The sequence below is a fragment of the Pristiophorus japonicus genome, chromosome 8, assembly GCF_044704955.1.
Source record: "Pristiophorus japonicus isolate sPriJap1 chromosome 8, sPriJap1.hap1, whole genome shotgun sequence".
Lineage (NCBI taxonomy): Eukaryota > Metazoa > Chordata > Chondrichthyes > Pristiophoridae > Pristiophorus > Pristiophorus japonicus.
In genome coordinates this window covers 3,317,233-3,331,244 of record NC_091984.1, presented here as the reverse complement: position 1 = coordinate 3,331,244, position 14,012 = coordinate 3,317,233, and the positions used below count along the sequence as shown (strand labels likewise).

Below are 14,012 nucleotides of genomic sequence, written 5' to 3'. Positions count from 1 at the left end.
TGATGGGTGAGCGGGACTGGGTGTGAGTTAGGACACAGGTCAGTGAGCACAGGGGGTGATGGGTGAGCGGGACTGGGTGTGAGTTAGGACACGGGGCAGTGAGCACAGGGGGTGATGGGTGAGTGGGACTGGGTGTGAGTTGGGACACGGAGCAGTGAGCACAGGGGGTGATGGGTCAATGGGACTGGGTACGAGTTAGGACACAGGTCAGTGAGCACAGGGGGTGATGGGTGAGCGGGACTGGGTGTGAGTTAGGACACGGGTCAGTGAGCACAGGGGGTGATGGGTGAGTGGGACTGGGTGTGAGTTAGGACACAGGTCAGTGAGCACAGGGGGTGATGGGTGAGCGGGACTGGGTGTGAGTTAGGACACAGGTCAGTGAGCACAGGGAGTGATGGGTGAGTGGGACTTGGTGCAGGATAGGACACGGGCAGCCGAGTTTTGGACGACCTCAAGTTTACGTAGGGTAGAATGTGGGAGGCCGGACAGGAGTGTGTTGGAATAGTCAAGTCTAGAGGTAACAAAGGTATGGCTGAGTGTTTCAGCAAAAGATGAGCTGAGGCAGGGGCGGAGACGGGCGATGTCACTCGGGTGGAAATAGGCCGTCTTAGTTATGCTACGGATATGTGGTCGAAAGCTTATTTCTGGGTCAAATATGACACCAAGGTTGCGAACAGTCTGGCTCAGCCTCAGACAGAAGTTGGGGAGAGGGATGGAGTCAGTGGCTCGGTAACGCAGTTTGTGGTGGGGACTGAAAACAATGGCTTCGGTCTTCCCAATATTTAATTGGAGAAAATTTCTTCTCATCCAGAACTGGATGTCGGACAAGCAGTCTGACAATTTAGAGACTGTGGAGAGGTCGAGAGAAATGGGGGTGAGGTAGAGCTGGGTGTCATCAGCGTACATGTGGAAACTGACTCCGTGTTTCCAGATGATGTCACCAACGGGCAACATGTAGATGAGAAATAGGAGGGGGCCAAGGACAGATCCTTGGGGGGACACCAGAGGTAACGATGCGGGGGCGGGAAGAGAAGCCATTGCAGGTGATTCTCTGGTTACGATTAGATAGATAAGAATGGAACCAGGCGAGTGCAGTCCCACCCAGCTGGACGGTGGTGCAGAGATGTTGGAGGAGGATGGAGTGGTCGACCATGTCAAAGGCAGCAGACATGTCCAGGAGGGATAGTTTACCTTTGTCACAGTCACACAGGATGTCATTTGTGACTTTGATGAGAGCCGTTTCAGTACTGTGGCAGGGGCGGAAACCGGATTGGATAGCCCCTTTAACGTAGTAAAACCTCCCAAGATGCTTCATAGGCAATGTTGCCTCTGATTTTTGGGACTGTGTGCAGCCCATTCACAGTTGTGCCACGTGCACAAAACTTCACATTGTAAAAGCCGTTCCCTGGCTGCGCGGGACCTTATAGCGAATAAAGCATTGACACTGAGCCACATAGGGAAATATTAGGATAGGTGACCCAAAGCTTGGTCAAAGAGGTGGGTTTTAAGGAGCATTCCTGAGGTTTGTAGGAGGGTCTGAAAGGAGGAAATAGAGAGGTAGAGAAGCGGCGAGGTTTAGGGAGGGAGTTCCAGAACTTAGGGCCCAGGCAGCCAAAAGAAAAAAGGAAGACTTGCATTTCTATAGCACCCTTCATGACCTTAGGATGTCCCTTGTGCTTGCTAGCCAATAAAGTACTTTAGAAGTGTAGTCACTGTTGTAATGTAGGAAGGCATGGCCACCAATGGTGGAGCGATTGAAATTGGGCAGAATTAGAGGAGTGCAGAGATCTTGGAGGGCTGGAGGAGATTTTTTTTAATTCATTCTCAGGATGTGGACGTTGCTTGCAAGGACCGCATTTATTGCCCATCCCTAATTTCCCTTTGAGAATTCCCTTAAAGAGCAAGAGGATAACTAAGTAAAGAGTAAGGCGGAGGATGTGGGTGAGGTACTTAACGAATACATTGCGGCTGTCTTCACAGAAGAAGAGGACAATGCTGACATTGAAGTTAAGGAGGAAGTGAGTGAAATATTGGATGGGATAAACATAGTAAGAGAGGCAATATTAATGGGTTTAGCATCTTTGAAAGTAGATAAATCACCAGAATCGGATGAAATATATCCGAGGTTATTGAAAGAAGCAAGGGAGGAAATTGCAGAGGCTCTGACCATCATTTTCCAATCCTCCCTGGGCACAGGAGTTGTGCCAGAGGTTTGGAGAACTGCTAATGTAGCACCATTGTTTAAAAAGGGAGGAAGGAATAAACCTCAGTGGTGGGCAAATTACTGCAATCAATTCTGAGGGACAGTATAAACCTTCATTTAGAAAGACACGGATTGATCAAGGACAGTCAGCATAGATTTGTTAAGGGACAGTCGTGTCTGACTAACTCGATTGATTTTTTGAGGAGGTAACCAGGAGGGTCGATGAGGGCAGTACATTTGATGTAGTCTGTATGGATCTTAGCAAGGCTCTTGACAAGGTCCCACAGGGCAGGCTGATAAAAAGTAAAAGCCCATGGGATCCAGGGCAAAGTGGCAAATTGGATCCAAAATTGGCTCAGTGGCAGGAAGCAAAGGTTGCTGGGTGTTTTTGCGACTGGAAGGATGTTTCCAGTGGGGTTCCGCAGGGCTCAGTGCTGGGTCCCTTGCTTTTTGTGGTATATATAAGTCAATGACTTAAATGTAAAGACATTGCAGATTATACAAAAATTGGTCATGTGGTTGACAGTGAGAAGGAAAGCTGCAGACTGCAGGAAAATATCGATGAACTGATCAGGTGGGTAGATACATGGCAAATGGAATTCAATCCGGAGAAGTGTGAGGTGATGCATTTGGGGAGGGGCAACAAGGCAAGGGAATACACAATAGTCTGATAGTCTGCATCCCAGAGTGCTCAAGGAAGTGGCCCTAGAAATAGTGGATGCATTGGTGATCATTTTCTAACAGTCTATCGACTCTGGATCAGTTCCCATGGACTGGAGGGTAGCTAATGTAACACCACTTTTTAAAAAAGGAGGGAGAGAAAACGGGTAATTATAGACCGGTTAGCCTGACATCGGTAGTGGGTAAAATGTTGGAATCAATTATTAAAGATGAAATAGCAGCGCATTTGGAAAGCAGTGATAGGATCGGACAAGTCAGCATGGATTTATGAAAGGGAAATCATGCTTGATGAATCTTCTGGAATTTTTTGAGGATGTAAATAACAGAGTGGACAAGGGAGAACCAGTGGATGTGGTGTATTTGGACTTTCAGAAGGCTTTTGACAAGGTCCCACACAGGAGATTGGTGTGCAAAATTAAAGCACATGGTATTGGGGGTAATGTACTGACGTGGATAGAGAACTGGTTGGCAGACAGGAAGCAGAGAGTTGGGATAAACGGGTCCTTTTCAGAATGGCAGGCAGTGACTAGTGGAGTGCCGCAGGGCTCAGTGCTGGGACCCCAGCTCTTTACAATATACATTAACAATTTGGATGAAGGAATAGAGTGTATTATCTCCAAGTTTGCAGATGACACTAAACTGGGTGGCAGTGTGAGCTGTGAGGAGGACGCTAAGAGGCTGCAGGGTGACTTGGACAGGTTAGGTGAGTGGGCAAATGCATGGCAGATGCAGTATAATGTGGATAAATGTGAGGTTATCCATTTTGGGGGCAAAAACACGAAGGCAGAATATTATCTGAATGGCGGCAGACTAGGAAAAGGGGAGGTGCAAAGAGACCTGGGTGTCATGGTTCATCAGTCACTGAAAGTTGGCATGCAGGTACAGCAGGCGGTGAAGAAGGCAAAAGGTATGTTGGCCTTCATAGCTAGAGGATTTGAATATAGAAGCAAGGAGGTCTTACTGCAGTTGTACAGGGCCTTAGTGAGGCCTCACCTGGAATATTGTGTTCAGTTTTGGTCTCCTAGTCTGAGGAAGGACGTTCTTGCTATTGAGGGAGTGCAGCGAAGGTTCACCAGACTGATTCCAGGGATGGCTGGGCTGTCATCTGAGGAGAGACTGGATCAACTGGGCCTTTATTCACTGGCGTTTAGAAGGATGAGAGGGGATCTCATAGAAACGTATAAGATTCTGACTGGACTGGACAGGTTAGATGCGGGAAGAATGTTCCCGATGTTGGGGAAGTCCAGAACCAGGGGACACAGTCTTAGGATAAGGGGTGGGCCATTTAGGACCGAGATGAGGATAAACTTCTTCACTCAGACAGTTGTTAACCTGTGGAATTCCCTGCCGCAGAGAGTTGTTGATGCCAGTTCACTGGATATATTCAAGAGGGAGTTAGATATGGCTCTTACGGTTAAGGGGATCAAGGGGCATGGAGAGAAAGCAGGAAAGGGGTACTGAAGGAATGATCAGCCATGATCTTATTGAATGGCGGTGCAGGCTCAAAGGGCCGAATGGCCTACTCCTGCACCTATTTTCTATGTTTATAATAAATGGCAGGATACTGAGTGGTGTGGAGGAACAGAAGGGACCTTGGAGTGCATGTCCACAGATCCTTAAAGGTAGCAGGACAGGTAGATAAGGTGGTTAAAAAGGCATACGGGATACTTTCCTTTATTAGCTGAGGCATAGAATATAAGAGCAGGGAGGTTATGCTAGAACTGTATACAACACTTGTTATGCCACAGCTGGAATACTGCATGCAGTTCTTGTCATGTATGTAGACCCATGTATACTAACTGTATAGTCACATAAGGTGTGCCACCAGAGGGCACTGCGGTGGGAGACCTGAGGGTCACCTGATAGGTGTATCGGGCCCAGTATAAAAGGCTGCCCACCGTGCTTGTGCCTCACTCTGGAGTTACAATAAATGGGATTAAGGTCACAACAGCTCAAGTACAATACTAGACCTCGTGGAGTCATTCATAAGAGTATTAAAGACATAACAACTGGTCACTGGAGAGGGTGCAGAGGAGATTTACCAGGGTGTTGCCTGGACTGGAGAATTTTGGCTATGAGGAAAGATTGGATAGGCTGGGGTTGTTTTCTTTGGAACAGAGGAGGTTGAGGGGAGGTTTAATTGAGGTGTATTAAATTATGAGGGGCTTAGATAGAGAGGATAGGAAGGACCTGTTTCCCTTGGCAGAGGGGTCAACAACCAGGCGGCATAGATTTAAAGTAATTAGGGGAAGGATTAGACATTTCATTTCACCCAGAGGATGGTGGGGGTCTGGAACTCACGGCCTGAAAGGGTGGTAGAGGCAGAAACCCTCACCACATTTAAAAAGTACCTGGATGTGCACCTGAAGTGCTGTAACCTACAGGGCTACGGACCCAGAGCTGGAAAGTGGGATTAGGATGAACAACTCTTTTTTGACTGACATGGACACGATGGGCCGAATGGCCTCCTTCTGTGCCGTAACTTTCTATGATGGTAAGCCACTGCCTTGAGAACTGAGGGGCTCACTCGGCCATTTCAGAGGGCTGTTAAGAGTCAACCACATCGCTGTGGGTCAGGAGTCATGTATAAGTGCAGATGAGTTACATGGTCACTATTAGTGATACGAGCTTTTTTAAAATTCCAGATTTATTTATCTGAATTTAAATTCCCCAGCTGCCATGGTGGGAATTGAACTCTTGTCTCCGGGTCATCTGCCAGAGATAGGGAGGGTGCGAGACCATGGAGGGATTTGAAAACAAGATTGCCGGACCGGGGGCCAATGTAGGTCAGTGAGCAGAGAGGGTGATGGGCGAGCGGGACTTTGTGTGAGTTAGGACATGGTCAGCGAGCACAGGGGGTGATGGGTGAGTGGGACTGGGTGCGAGTTAGGACACGGGGCAGTGAGCACAGGGGGTGATGGGTGAGTGGGACTGGGTGTGAGTTAGGACACGGGGCAGTGCGCACAGGGGTTGATGGGTCAGCGGGACTGGGTGAGAGTTAGGACACGGTCAGCAAGCACAGGGGGTGATGGGTGAGCGGGACTGGGTGTAAGTTAGGACACGGGGCAGCGAGCACGGGGTGATAGGTGAGCGGGACTGGGTGTGAGTTAGGACACGGTCAGTGAGCATAGGGGGTGATGGGTGAGCGGGACTGGGTGTGAGTTAGGTCACGGGGCAGTGAGCACAGGGGGTGATGGGTCAATGGGACTGGGTGTGAGTTAGGACACGGCCAGTGAGCACAGGGGGTGATAGGTGAGCGGGACTGGGTGCGCGTTAGGACACATCTGTCTTTTTTCTTTCTCTCTTTTCTTGATAAATCTCTCTCTGGCATTTCCCCTGATGTTGCCAGCTGTGCTCTGCATTATTATTTTTGCAGCAGCTTGACACGACCTGGCCAGGCTGGGTGCAGAGGGTCGATGTTATCTGGCCAGGCTGGGTGCAGAGGGTCGATGTTACCTGGCCAGGCTGGGTGCAGGAGGTAGATGTTACCTGGCCAGGCTGGGTGCAGGAGGTAGATGTTACCTGGCCAGGCTGGGTGCAGGAGGTAGATGTTACCTGGCCAGGCTGGGTGCAGAGGGTCGATGTTACCTGGCCAGGCTGGGTGCAGAGGGTCGATGTTACCTGGCCAGGCTGGATGCAGGAGGTCGATGTTACCTGGCCAGGCTGGGTGCAGAGGGTCGATGTTACCTGGCCAGGCTGGGTGCTGGAGGTCGATGTTACCTGGCCAGGCTGGGTGCAGGAGGTCGATGTTACCTGGCCAGGCTGGGTGCAGGAGGTAGATGTTACCTGGCCAGGCTGGGTGCAGGAGGTAGATGTTACCTGGCCAGGCTGGGTGCAGAGGGTCGATGTTACCTGGCCAGGCTGGGAGCAGAGGGTCGATGTTACCTGGCCAGGCTGGGAGCAGAGGGTCGATGTTACCTGGCCAGGCTGGGTGCAGGAGGTTGATGTTACCTGGCCAGGCTGGGAGCAGAGGGTCGATGTTACCTGGCCAGGCTGGGTGCAGAGGGTCGATGTTACCTGGCCAGGCTGGGTGCAGGAGGTCGATGTTACCTGGCCAGGCTGGGAGCAGAGGGTCGATGTTACCTGGCCAGGCTGGGTGCAGGAGGTCGATGTTACCTGGCCAGGCTGGGAGCAGAGGGTCGATGTTACCTGGCCAGGCTGGGAGCAGAGGGTCGATGTTACCTGGCCAGGCTGGGTGCAGGAGGTTGATGTTACCTGGCCAGGCTGGGAGCAGAGGGTCGATGTTACCTGGCCAGGCTGGGTGCAGGAGGTTGATGTTACCTGGCCAGGCTGGGTGCAGAGGGTCGATGTTACCTGGCCAGGCTGGGTGCTGGAGGTCGATGTTACCTGGCCAGGCTGGGTGCAGAGGGTCGATGTTACCTGGCCAGGCTGGGTGCAGGAGGTCGATGTTACCTGGCCAGGCTGGGTGCAGGAGGTCGATGTTACCTGGCCAGGCTGGGTGCAGGAGGTAGATGTTACCTGGCCAGGCTGGGTGCAGGAGGTCGATGTTACCTGGCCAGGCTGGGAGCAGAGGGTCGATGTTACCTGGCCAGGCTGGGTGCAGGAGGTCGATGTTACCTGGCCAGGCTGGGTGCAGGAGGTCGATGTTACCTGGCCAGGCTGGGTGCAGAGGGTCGATGTTACCTGGCCAGGCTGGGTGCAGGAGGTAGATGTTACCTGGCCAGGCTGGGTGCAGGAGGTCGATGTTACCTGGCCAGGCTGGGTGCAGAGGGTCGATGTTACCTGGCCAGGCTGGGTGCAGGAGGTCGATGTTACCTGGCCAGGATGGGTGCAGGAGGTAGATGTTACCTGGCCAGGCTGGGTGCAGGAGGTAGATGTTACCTGGCCAGGCTGGGTGCAGGAGGTAGATGTTACCTGGCCAGGCTGGGTGCAGGAGGTCGATGTTACCTGGCCAGGGTGGGTGCAGAGGGTCGATGTTACCTGGCCAGGGTGGGTGCAGGAGGTAGATGTTACCTGGCCAGGCTGGGTGCAGAGGGTCGATGTTACCTGGCCAGGGTGGGTGCAGGAGGTAGATGTTACCTGGCCAGGCTGGGTGCAGGAGGTCGATGTTACCTGGCCAGGCTGGGTGCAGAGGGTCGATGTTACCTGGCCAGGCTGGGTGCAGGAGGTCGATGTTACCTGGCCAGGCTGGGTGCAGAGGGTCGATGTTACCTGGCCAGGCTGGGTGCAGGAGGTAGATGTTACCTGGCCAGGGTGGGTGCAGGAGGTAGATGTTACCTGGCCAGGCTGGGTGCAGAGGGTCGATGTTACCTGGCCAGGCTGGGTGCAGAGGGTCGATGTTACCTGGCCAGGGTGGGTGCAGGAGGTAGATGTTACCTGGCCAGGCTGGGTGCAGAGGGTCGATGTTACCTGGCCAGGCTGGGTGCAGAGGGTCGATGTTACCTGGCCAGGGTGGGTGCAGGAGGTAGATGTTACCTGGCCAGGCTGGGTGCAGAGGGTCGATGTTACCTGGCCAGGCTGGGTGCAGGAGGTCGATGTTACCTGGCCAGGGTGGGTGCAGGAGGTCGATGTTACCTGGCCAGGGTGGGTGCAGGAGGTCGATGTTACCTGGCCAGGCTGGGAGCTGGAGGTAGATGTTACCTGGCCAGGCTGGGTGCAGAGGGTCGATGTTACCTGGCCAGGCTGGGTGCAGGAGGTAGATGTTACCTGGCCAGGCTGGGTGCAGAGGGTCGATGTTACCTGGCCAGGCTGGGTGCAGGAGGTCGACGTTACCTGGCCAGGCTGGGTGCAGAGGGTAGATGTTACCTGGCCAGGCTGGGTGCAGAGGGTAGATGTTACCTGGCCAGGCTGGGTGCAGGAGGTCGATGTTACCTGGCCAGGCTGGGTGCAGGAGGTCGATGTTACCTGGCCAGGCTGGGTGCAGAGGGTAGATGTTACCTGGCCAGGCTGGGTGCAGAGGGTAGATGTTACCTGGCCAGGCTGGGAGCTGGAGGTAGATGTTACCTGGCCAGGCTGGGTGCAGAGGGTAGATGTTACCTGGCCAGGCTGGGTGCAGAGGGTAGATGTTACCTGGCCAGGCTGGGTGCAGGAGGTCGACGTTACCTGGCCAGGCTGGGTGCAGAGGGTAGATGTTACCTGGCCAGGCTGGGTGCAGAGGGTAGATGTTACCTGGCCAGGCTGGGTGCAGGAGGTCGATGTTACCTGGCCAGGCTGGGTGCAGGAGGTCGATGTTACCTGGCCAGGCTGGGTGCAGAGGGTAGATGTTACCTGGCCAGGCTGGGTGCAGGAGCAGGGATTGCAGACACAGCCAGTCGCCTTGCAGTGCCCTCGCTCCCCCACTGGGGGCGGTGCTGGCGTTGCGCAAAGTAATTCAGGCAGCGGGCTGGCCCGGGCGGGGTCCTCGCTGCGGGGCAAGTGGCGGCGCAGGCCGGCTGTGGGCGGGCCAGGGTCCTCCGTGCGGGGCAAGTGGCGGCCGGAGCGGAGCGGGAGCGGGAGCGGAGCGGAGAGGGAGAGCCGGGATGGTAATGGGCGCTCGCTGGGCGGGGGGCACGGGGCCTGGGGCCTGACTGACCCCGGAGAGAGGGGAGAGGGGAGAGGGGGAGTGGGGAGGGGATTGATGGGATAGGGGGATAATGGGGGGGTTAGGAGAGGGGGGATAATTCATGGGGAATGTGGGGAGAAGATGGGGAAAGAGGCGGGGGAGGGGGAGCAGAGGATGGGGTGAAGGGGAGGAGGGGAGGAGAGGATGGGGTGAAGGGGAGGAGAGGATGGGGTGAAGGGGAGGAGGGGATGGGGTGAAGGGGAGGAGGGGATGGGGAGGAGGGGATGGGGTGAAGGGGAGGAGAGGATGGGGTGAAGGGGAGGAGAGGATGGGGTGAAGGGGAGGAGAGGATGGGGTGAAGGGGAGGAGGGGATGGGGTGAAGGGGAGGAGAGGATGGGGTGAAGGGGAGGAGGGGATGGGGTGAAGGGGATGGGGTGAAGGGGATGGGGTGAAGGGGAGGAGGGGATGGGGTGAAGGGGAGGAGAGGATGGGGTGAAGGGGGAGGAGGGGATGGGGTGAAGGGGAGGAGGGGATGGGGTGAAGGGGTGGAGAGGATGGGGTGAAGGGGAGGAGGGGATGGGGTGAAGGGGAGGAGGGGATGGGGTGAAGGGGAGGAGGGGATGGGGTGAAGGGGAGGAGAGGATGGGGTGAAGGGGAGGAGGGGATGGGGTGAAGGGGAGGAGGGGATGGGGTGAAGGGGAGGAGGGGATGGGGTGAAGGGGATGGGGTGAAGGGGAGGAGGGGATGGGGAAGGGGAGGAGGGGATGGGGGTGAAGGGGAGGAGGGGATGGGGTGACGGGGAGGAGGGGATGGGGTGAAGGGGAGGAGGGGATGGGGTGAAGGGGAGGAGGGGATGGGGTGAAGGGGAGGAGGGGATGGGGTGAAGGGGATGGGGTGAAGGGGAGGGGGATGGGGTGAAGGGGAGGAGGGGATGGGGTGAAGGGGAGGAGGGGATGGGGTGAAGGGGATGGGGTGAAGGGGAGGAGGAGGGGTGTGACGGGGATGTGGGGAGGAGGGGATGTGGGGAGGCTGCAGACAAGGGAGGAGAGGAGGGGAGTTGGGAGGTTGCGGTGTTTTCTGGTTTTGACCCCGGGGTTAGCTTGTGTTTCACTATTTGTTTTGCAGGGGACGCCAGTGAAAGATGTGGTTATCAAACCTGACGCCCTCACAGTTCTGTTACTGGACAAGCATTCCGATTACATCGCTTCGTATGGATCAAAGAAGGATGATTATGTAGGTACCCTCTTCCCCCACTTTCTCTCCCCTCCCCCTGGGGGCAGTGGGCTCTCTTCCCCCACTCTCTCCCCCTGAAGCAGTGGGCTCTCTTCCCCCACTCTCTCCCCCTGGGGGCAGTGGGCTCTCTTCCCCCACTCTCTCCCCCTGAAGCAGTGGGCTCTCTTCCCCCACTCTCTCCCCCTGGGGGCAGTGGGCTCTCTCCCCCCACTCTCTTCCCCCTGGGGCAGTGGCCTCTCTCCCCCGGGGCAGTGGACCCCACTCCCCCACTCTCTCCTCCCGGGGCAGTGGGCTCTCTTCCCCCACTCTCTCCCCTGGGGCAGTGGGCTCTCTTCCCCCACTCTCTCCCCCGGGGCAGTGGACCCCACTTGTGTTCAGCCCCTCGAGCCTGTTCTGCCGTTCAGTGTGATTGATCATGGCTGATCTGTAGCTGGGCTCCATTTACCCACCTTGGCTCCATATCCCTTGATGCCCTGGCTGAACAAAAACTTAGCCATCTCAGTTTTGACATTTTCAATTGACTCTCTCCCCCTCCCCCGGCAGCTTTTTGGAGGTGGGGGGGGGGGGTGAGTTCCATGTTTACACCACACTTTACTTGAAGATGTGCTTCCTGACATCATCTGAATGGGCTTGCTGTAATTTTGAAGTTATTTTGATCCTGAAATGAGCTTCCGGCCACACATACACGGCATAACTAAGACCGACTATTTCCACCTCTAACATCGCCCATCTCCACCCCTGCCTCAGCTCATCTGCTGAAACCCTCATCCGTGCCTTTGTTACCTCTAGACTTGACTATTCCAACACACTCCTGGCTGGCCTCCCACATTCTACCCGACGTAAACTTGAGCTCATCCAAAACTCGGCAGCCCGTGTCCTAACTCGCACCCAGTCCCGCTCACTCATCACCCGCTGTGCTCGCTGACCGTGTCCTAACTCGCACCCAGTCCCGCTCACCCATCACCCCCTGTGCTCACTGACCCGTGTCCTAACTCGCACCCAGTCCCGCTCACCCATCACCCCCTGTGCTCACTGCCCTGTGTCCTAACTCGCACCCAGTCCCGCTCACTCATCACCTCCTGTGCTCACCGCCCTGTGTCCTAACTCACACCCAGTCCCACTCACCCATCACCCCCTGTGCTCACTGCCCTGTGTCCTAACTCACACCCAGTCCCGCTCACCCATCACCCCCTGTGCTCGCTGACCGTGTCCTAACTCGCACCCAGTCCCGCTCACCCATCACCCGCTGTGCTCGCTGACCGTGTCCTAACTCGCACCCAGTCCCGCTCACCCATCACCCGCTGTGCTCACTGCCCCGTGTCCTAACTCGCACCCAGTCCCGCTCACTCATCACCCGCTGTGCTCGCTGACCGTGTCCTAACTCGCACCCAGTCCCTCACCCATCACCCCCTGTGCTCACTGACCCGTGTCCTAACTCGCACCCAGTCCCGCTCACCCATCACCCCCTGTGCTCACTGCCCCGTGTCCTAACTCACACCCAGTCTCACTCACCCATCACCCCCTGTGCTCACTGCCCCGTGTCCTAACTCACACCCAGTCCCGCTCACCCATCACCCCCTGTGCTCGCTGACCGTGTCCTAACTCACACCCAGTCCCACTCACCCATCACCCCCTGTGCTCGCTGACCGTGTCCTAACTCACACCCAGTCCCGCTCACCCATCACCCCCTGTGCTCACTGCCCCGTGTCCTAACTCACACCCAGTCCCATCACCCATCACCCCCTGTGCTCACTGCCCCGTGTCCTAACTCACACCCAGTCCCACTCACCCATCACCCCCTGTGCTCACTGCCCCATGTCCTAACTCACACCCAGTCCCGCTCACCCATCACCCCCTGTGCTCGCTGACCGTGTCCTAACTCACACCCAGTCCCACTCACCCATCACCCCCTGTGCTCGCTGACCGTGTCCTAACTCACACCCAGTCCCACTCCCCCATCACCCCCTGTGCTCGCTGACCGTGTCCTAACTCACACCCAGTCCCGCTCACTCATCACCCGCTGTGCTCACTGACTTACATCGGCTTCCAGTTAAGCACCGCCTCGATTTCAAAATTTTCATCCTTGTTTTCAAATCCCTCCATGGCCCTCGCCCCTCCCTATCTCTGTAATCTCCTCCAGCCCCACAACCCCCCCCGAGATCGCTGCACTCCTCTAATTCTGCCCTCCTGAGCATCCCTGATTATAATCGCTTTACAATTGGTGGCCGTGCCCTCTGCTTCCTGGGCCCCAAGCCCTACCTAAACCTCTCCTCCTCTCTACCTCTCTTTCCTGCTTTAAGACGCTCCTTAAAACCGACCTCTTTGATCAGGCTTTTGCTCATTTGCGCTAATTCCTTGTGTGCCGCGGTGTCAGTTTTTTGTCTTAACGCTCCTGTGAAGCGCCTTGGGACGTTTTACTACGTTAAAGGCGCTATATGAATGTAAGTTGTTGCTGTTGAATCATAAACCCCTCGATTAGATCAGCCATTGATCTTTTGTTCTTGGGCGGAAGTCGGCAACTTGATGAGTGAATCGTGCATTCCACTTACGGTGAATTGACCAGTAAATAAATATCTGTTAAATGATGCTTTGCAGGAGTCTGTTGCAAAATTCAAGGAGGTCACAATGTGCTAGATAATCAGCATATAATTGGTGAATATAATCCAGCAATGTTGTCATTATTACAGAAGGGTGTATGCCCCATATTTATGAATAGGATGTAACCTTTTCTTTCAACATTACTACAATGCACGTGGTTAGATTTTGAGGATATCCACATCCACAGGTCACATCAATGTAGTTATTGTACTTCTTGTATTTATATAGCGCCTTTCGCTACCTCAGTACAAAAACGCTTTATAGCCAATGAAGTACTTGTGTAGTGTAGTCACTGTTGTGATGTGGGAAACGCGGCAGCCAATTTGCACACAGCAAGCTCCCACAAACAGCAATAAGATAATAGCCCAGATAATCTGTTTCAGTGATGTTAATTGAGGGATAAATATTGGCCCCAGGACGCCGGGCAGAACACTCCGGGGAAGTCAGACGGCACCTCGGGTTAACGTCTGAAAGATAGCACCTTTGACAGAGCAGCGCTTCCTCAGTACTGCCCCTCCGACAGTGCAGCACTCCCTCAGTACTGCCCCTCCCACAGTGCAGCACTCCCTCAGTACTGCCCCTCCGACAGTGCAGCACTCCCTCAGTACTGCCCCTCCCACAGTGCAGCACTCCCTCAGTACTGCCCCCTCCGACAGTGCGGCGCTCCCTCAGTACTGCCCCCTCCGACAGTGCGGCGCTCCCTCAGTACTGCCCCTCCGACAGTGCGGCGCTCCCTCAGTACTGCCCCCTCCGACAGTGCGGCGCTCCCTCAGTACTGCCCCCTCCGACAGTGC

The 14,012-nt window shown here is 55.3% G+C and overlaps 1 protein-coding gene across 1 annotated transcript in view; it reads left to right on the top strand.

Annotated features, from left to right (window-relative positions):
• The first annotated feature begins 9,314 nt into the window (after positions 1-9,314).
• rabggtb (Rab geranylgeranyltransferase subunit beta) overlaps positions 9,315-14,012 on the top strand; it is a 40,429-nt gene continuing 35,731 nt past the window's right edge. Inside the window, exons 1-2 of the mRNA XM_070885960.1 lie at positions 9,315-9,366; positions 10,513-10,620. Of these exons, the coding sequence (XP_070742061.1) occupies positions 9,364-9,366; positions 10,513-10,620 (111 nt within the window). The 5' untranslated portion in view covers positions 9,315-9,363. The remainder of the gene's footprint in view (positions 9,367-10,512; positions 10,621-14,012) is intronic.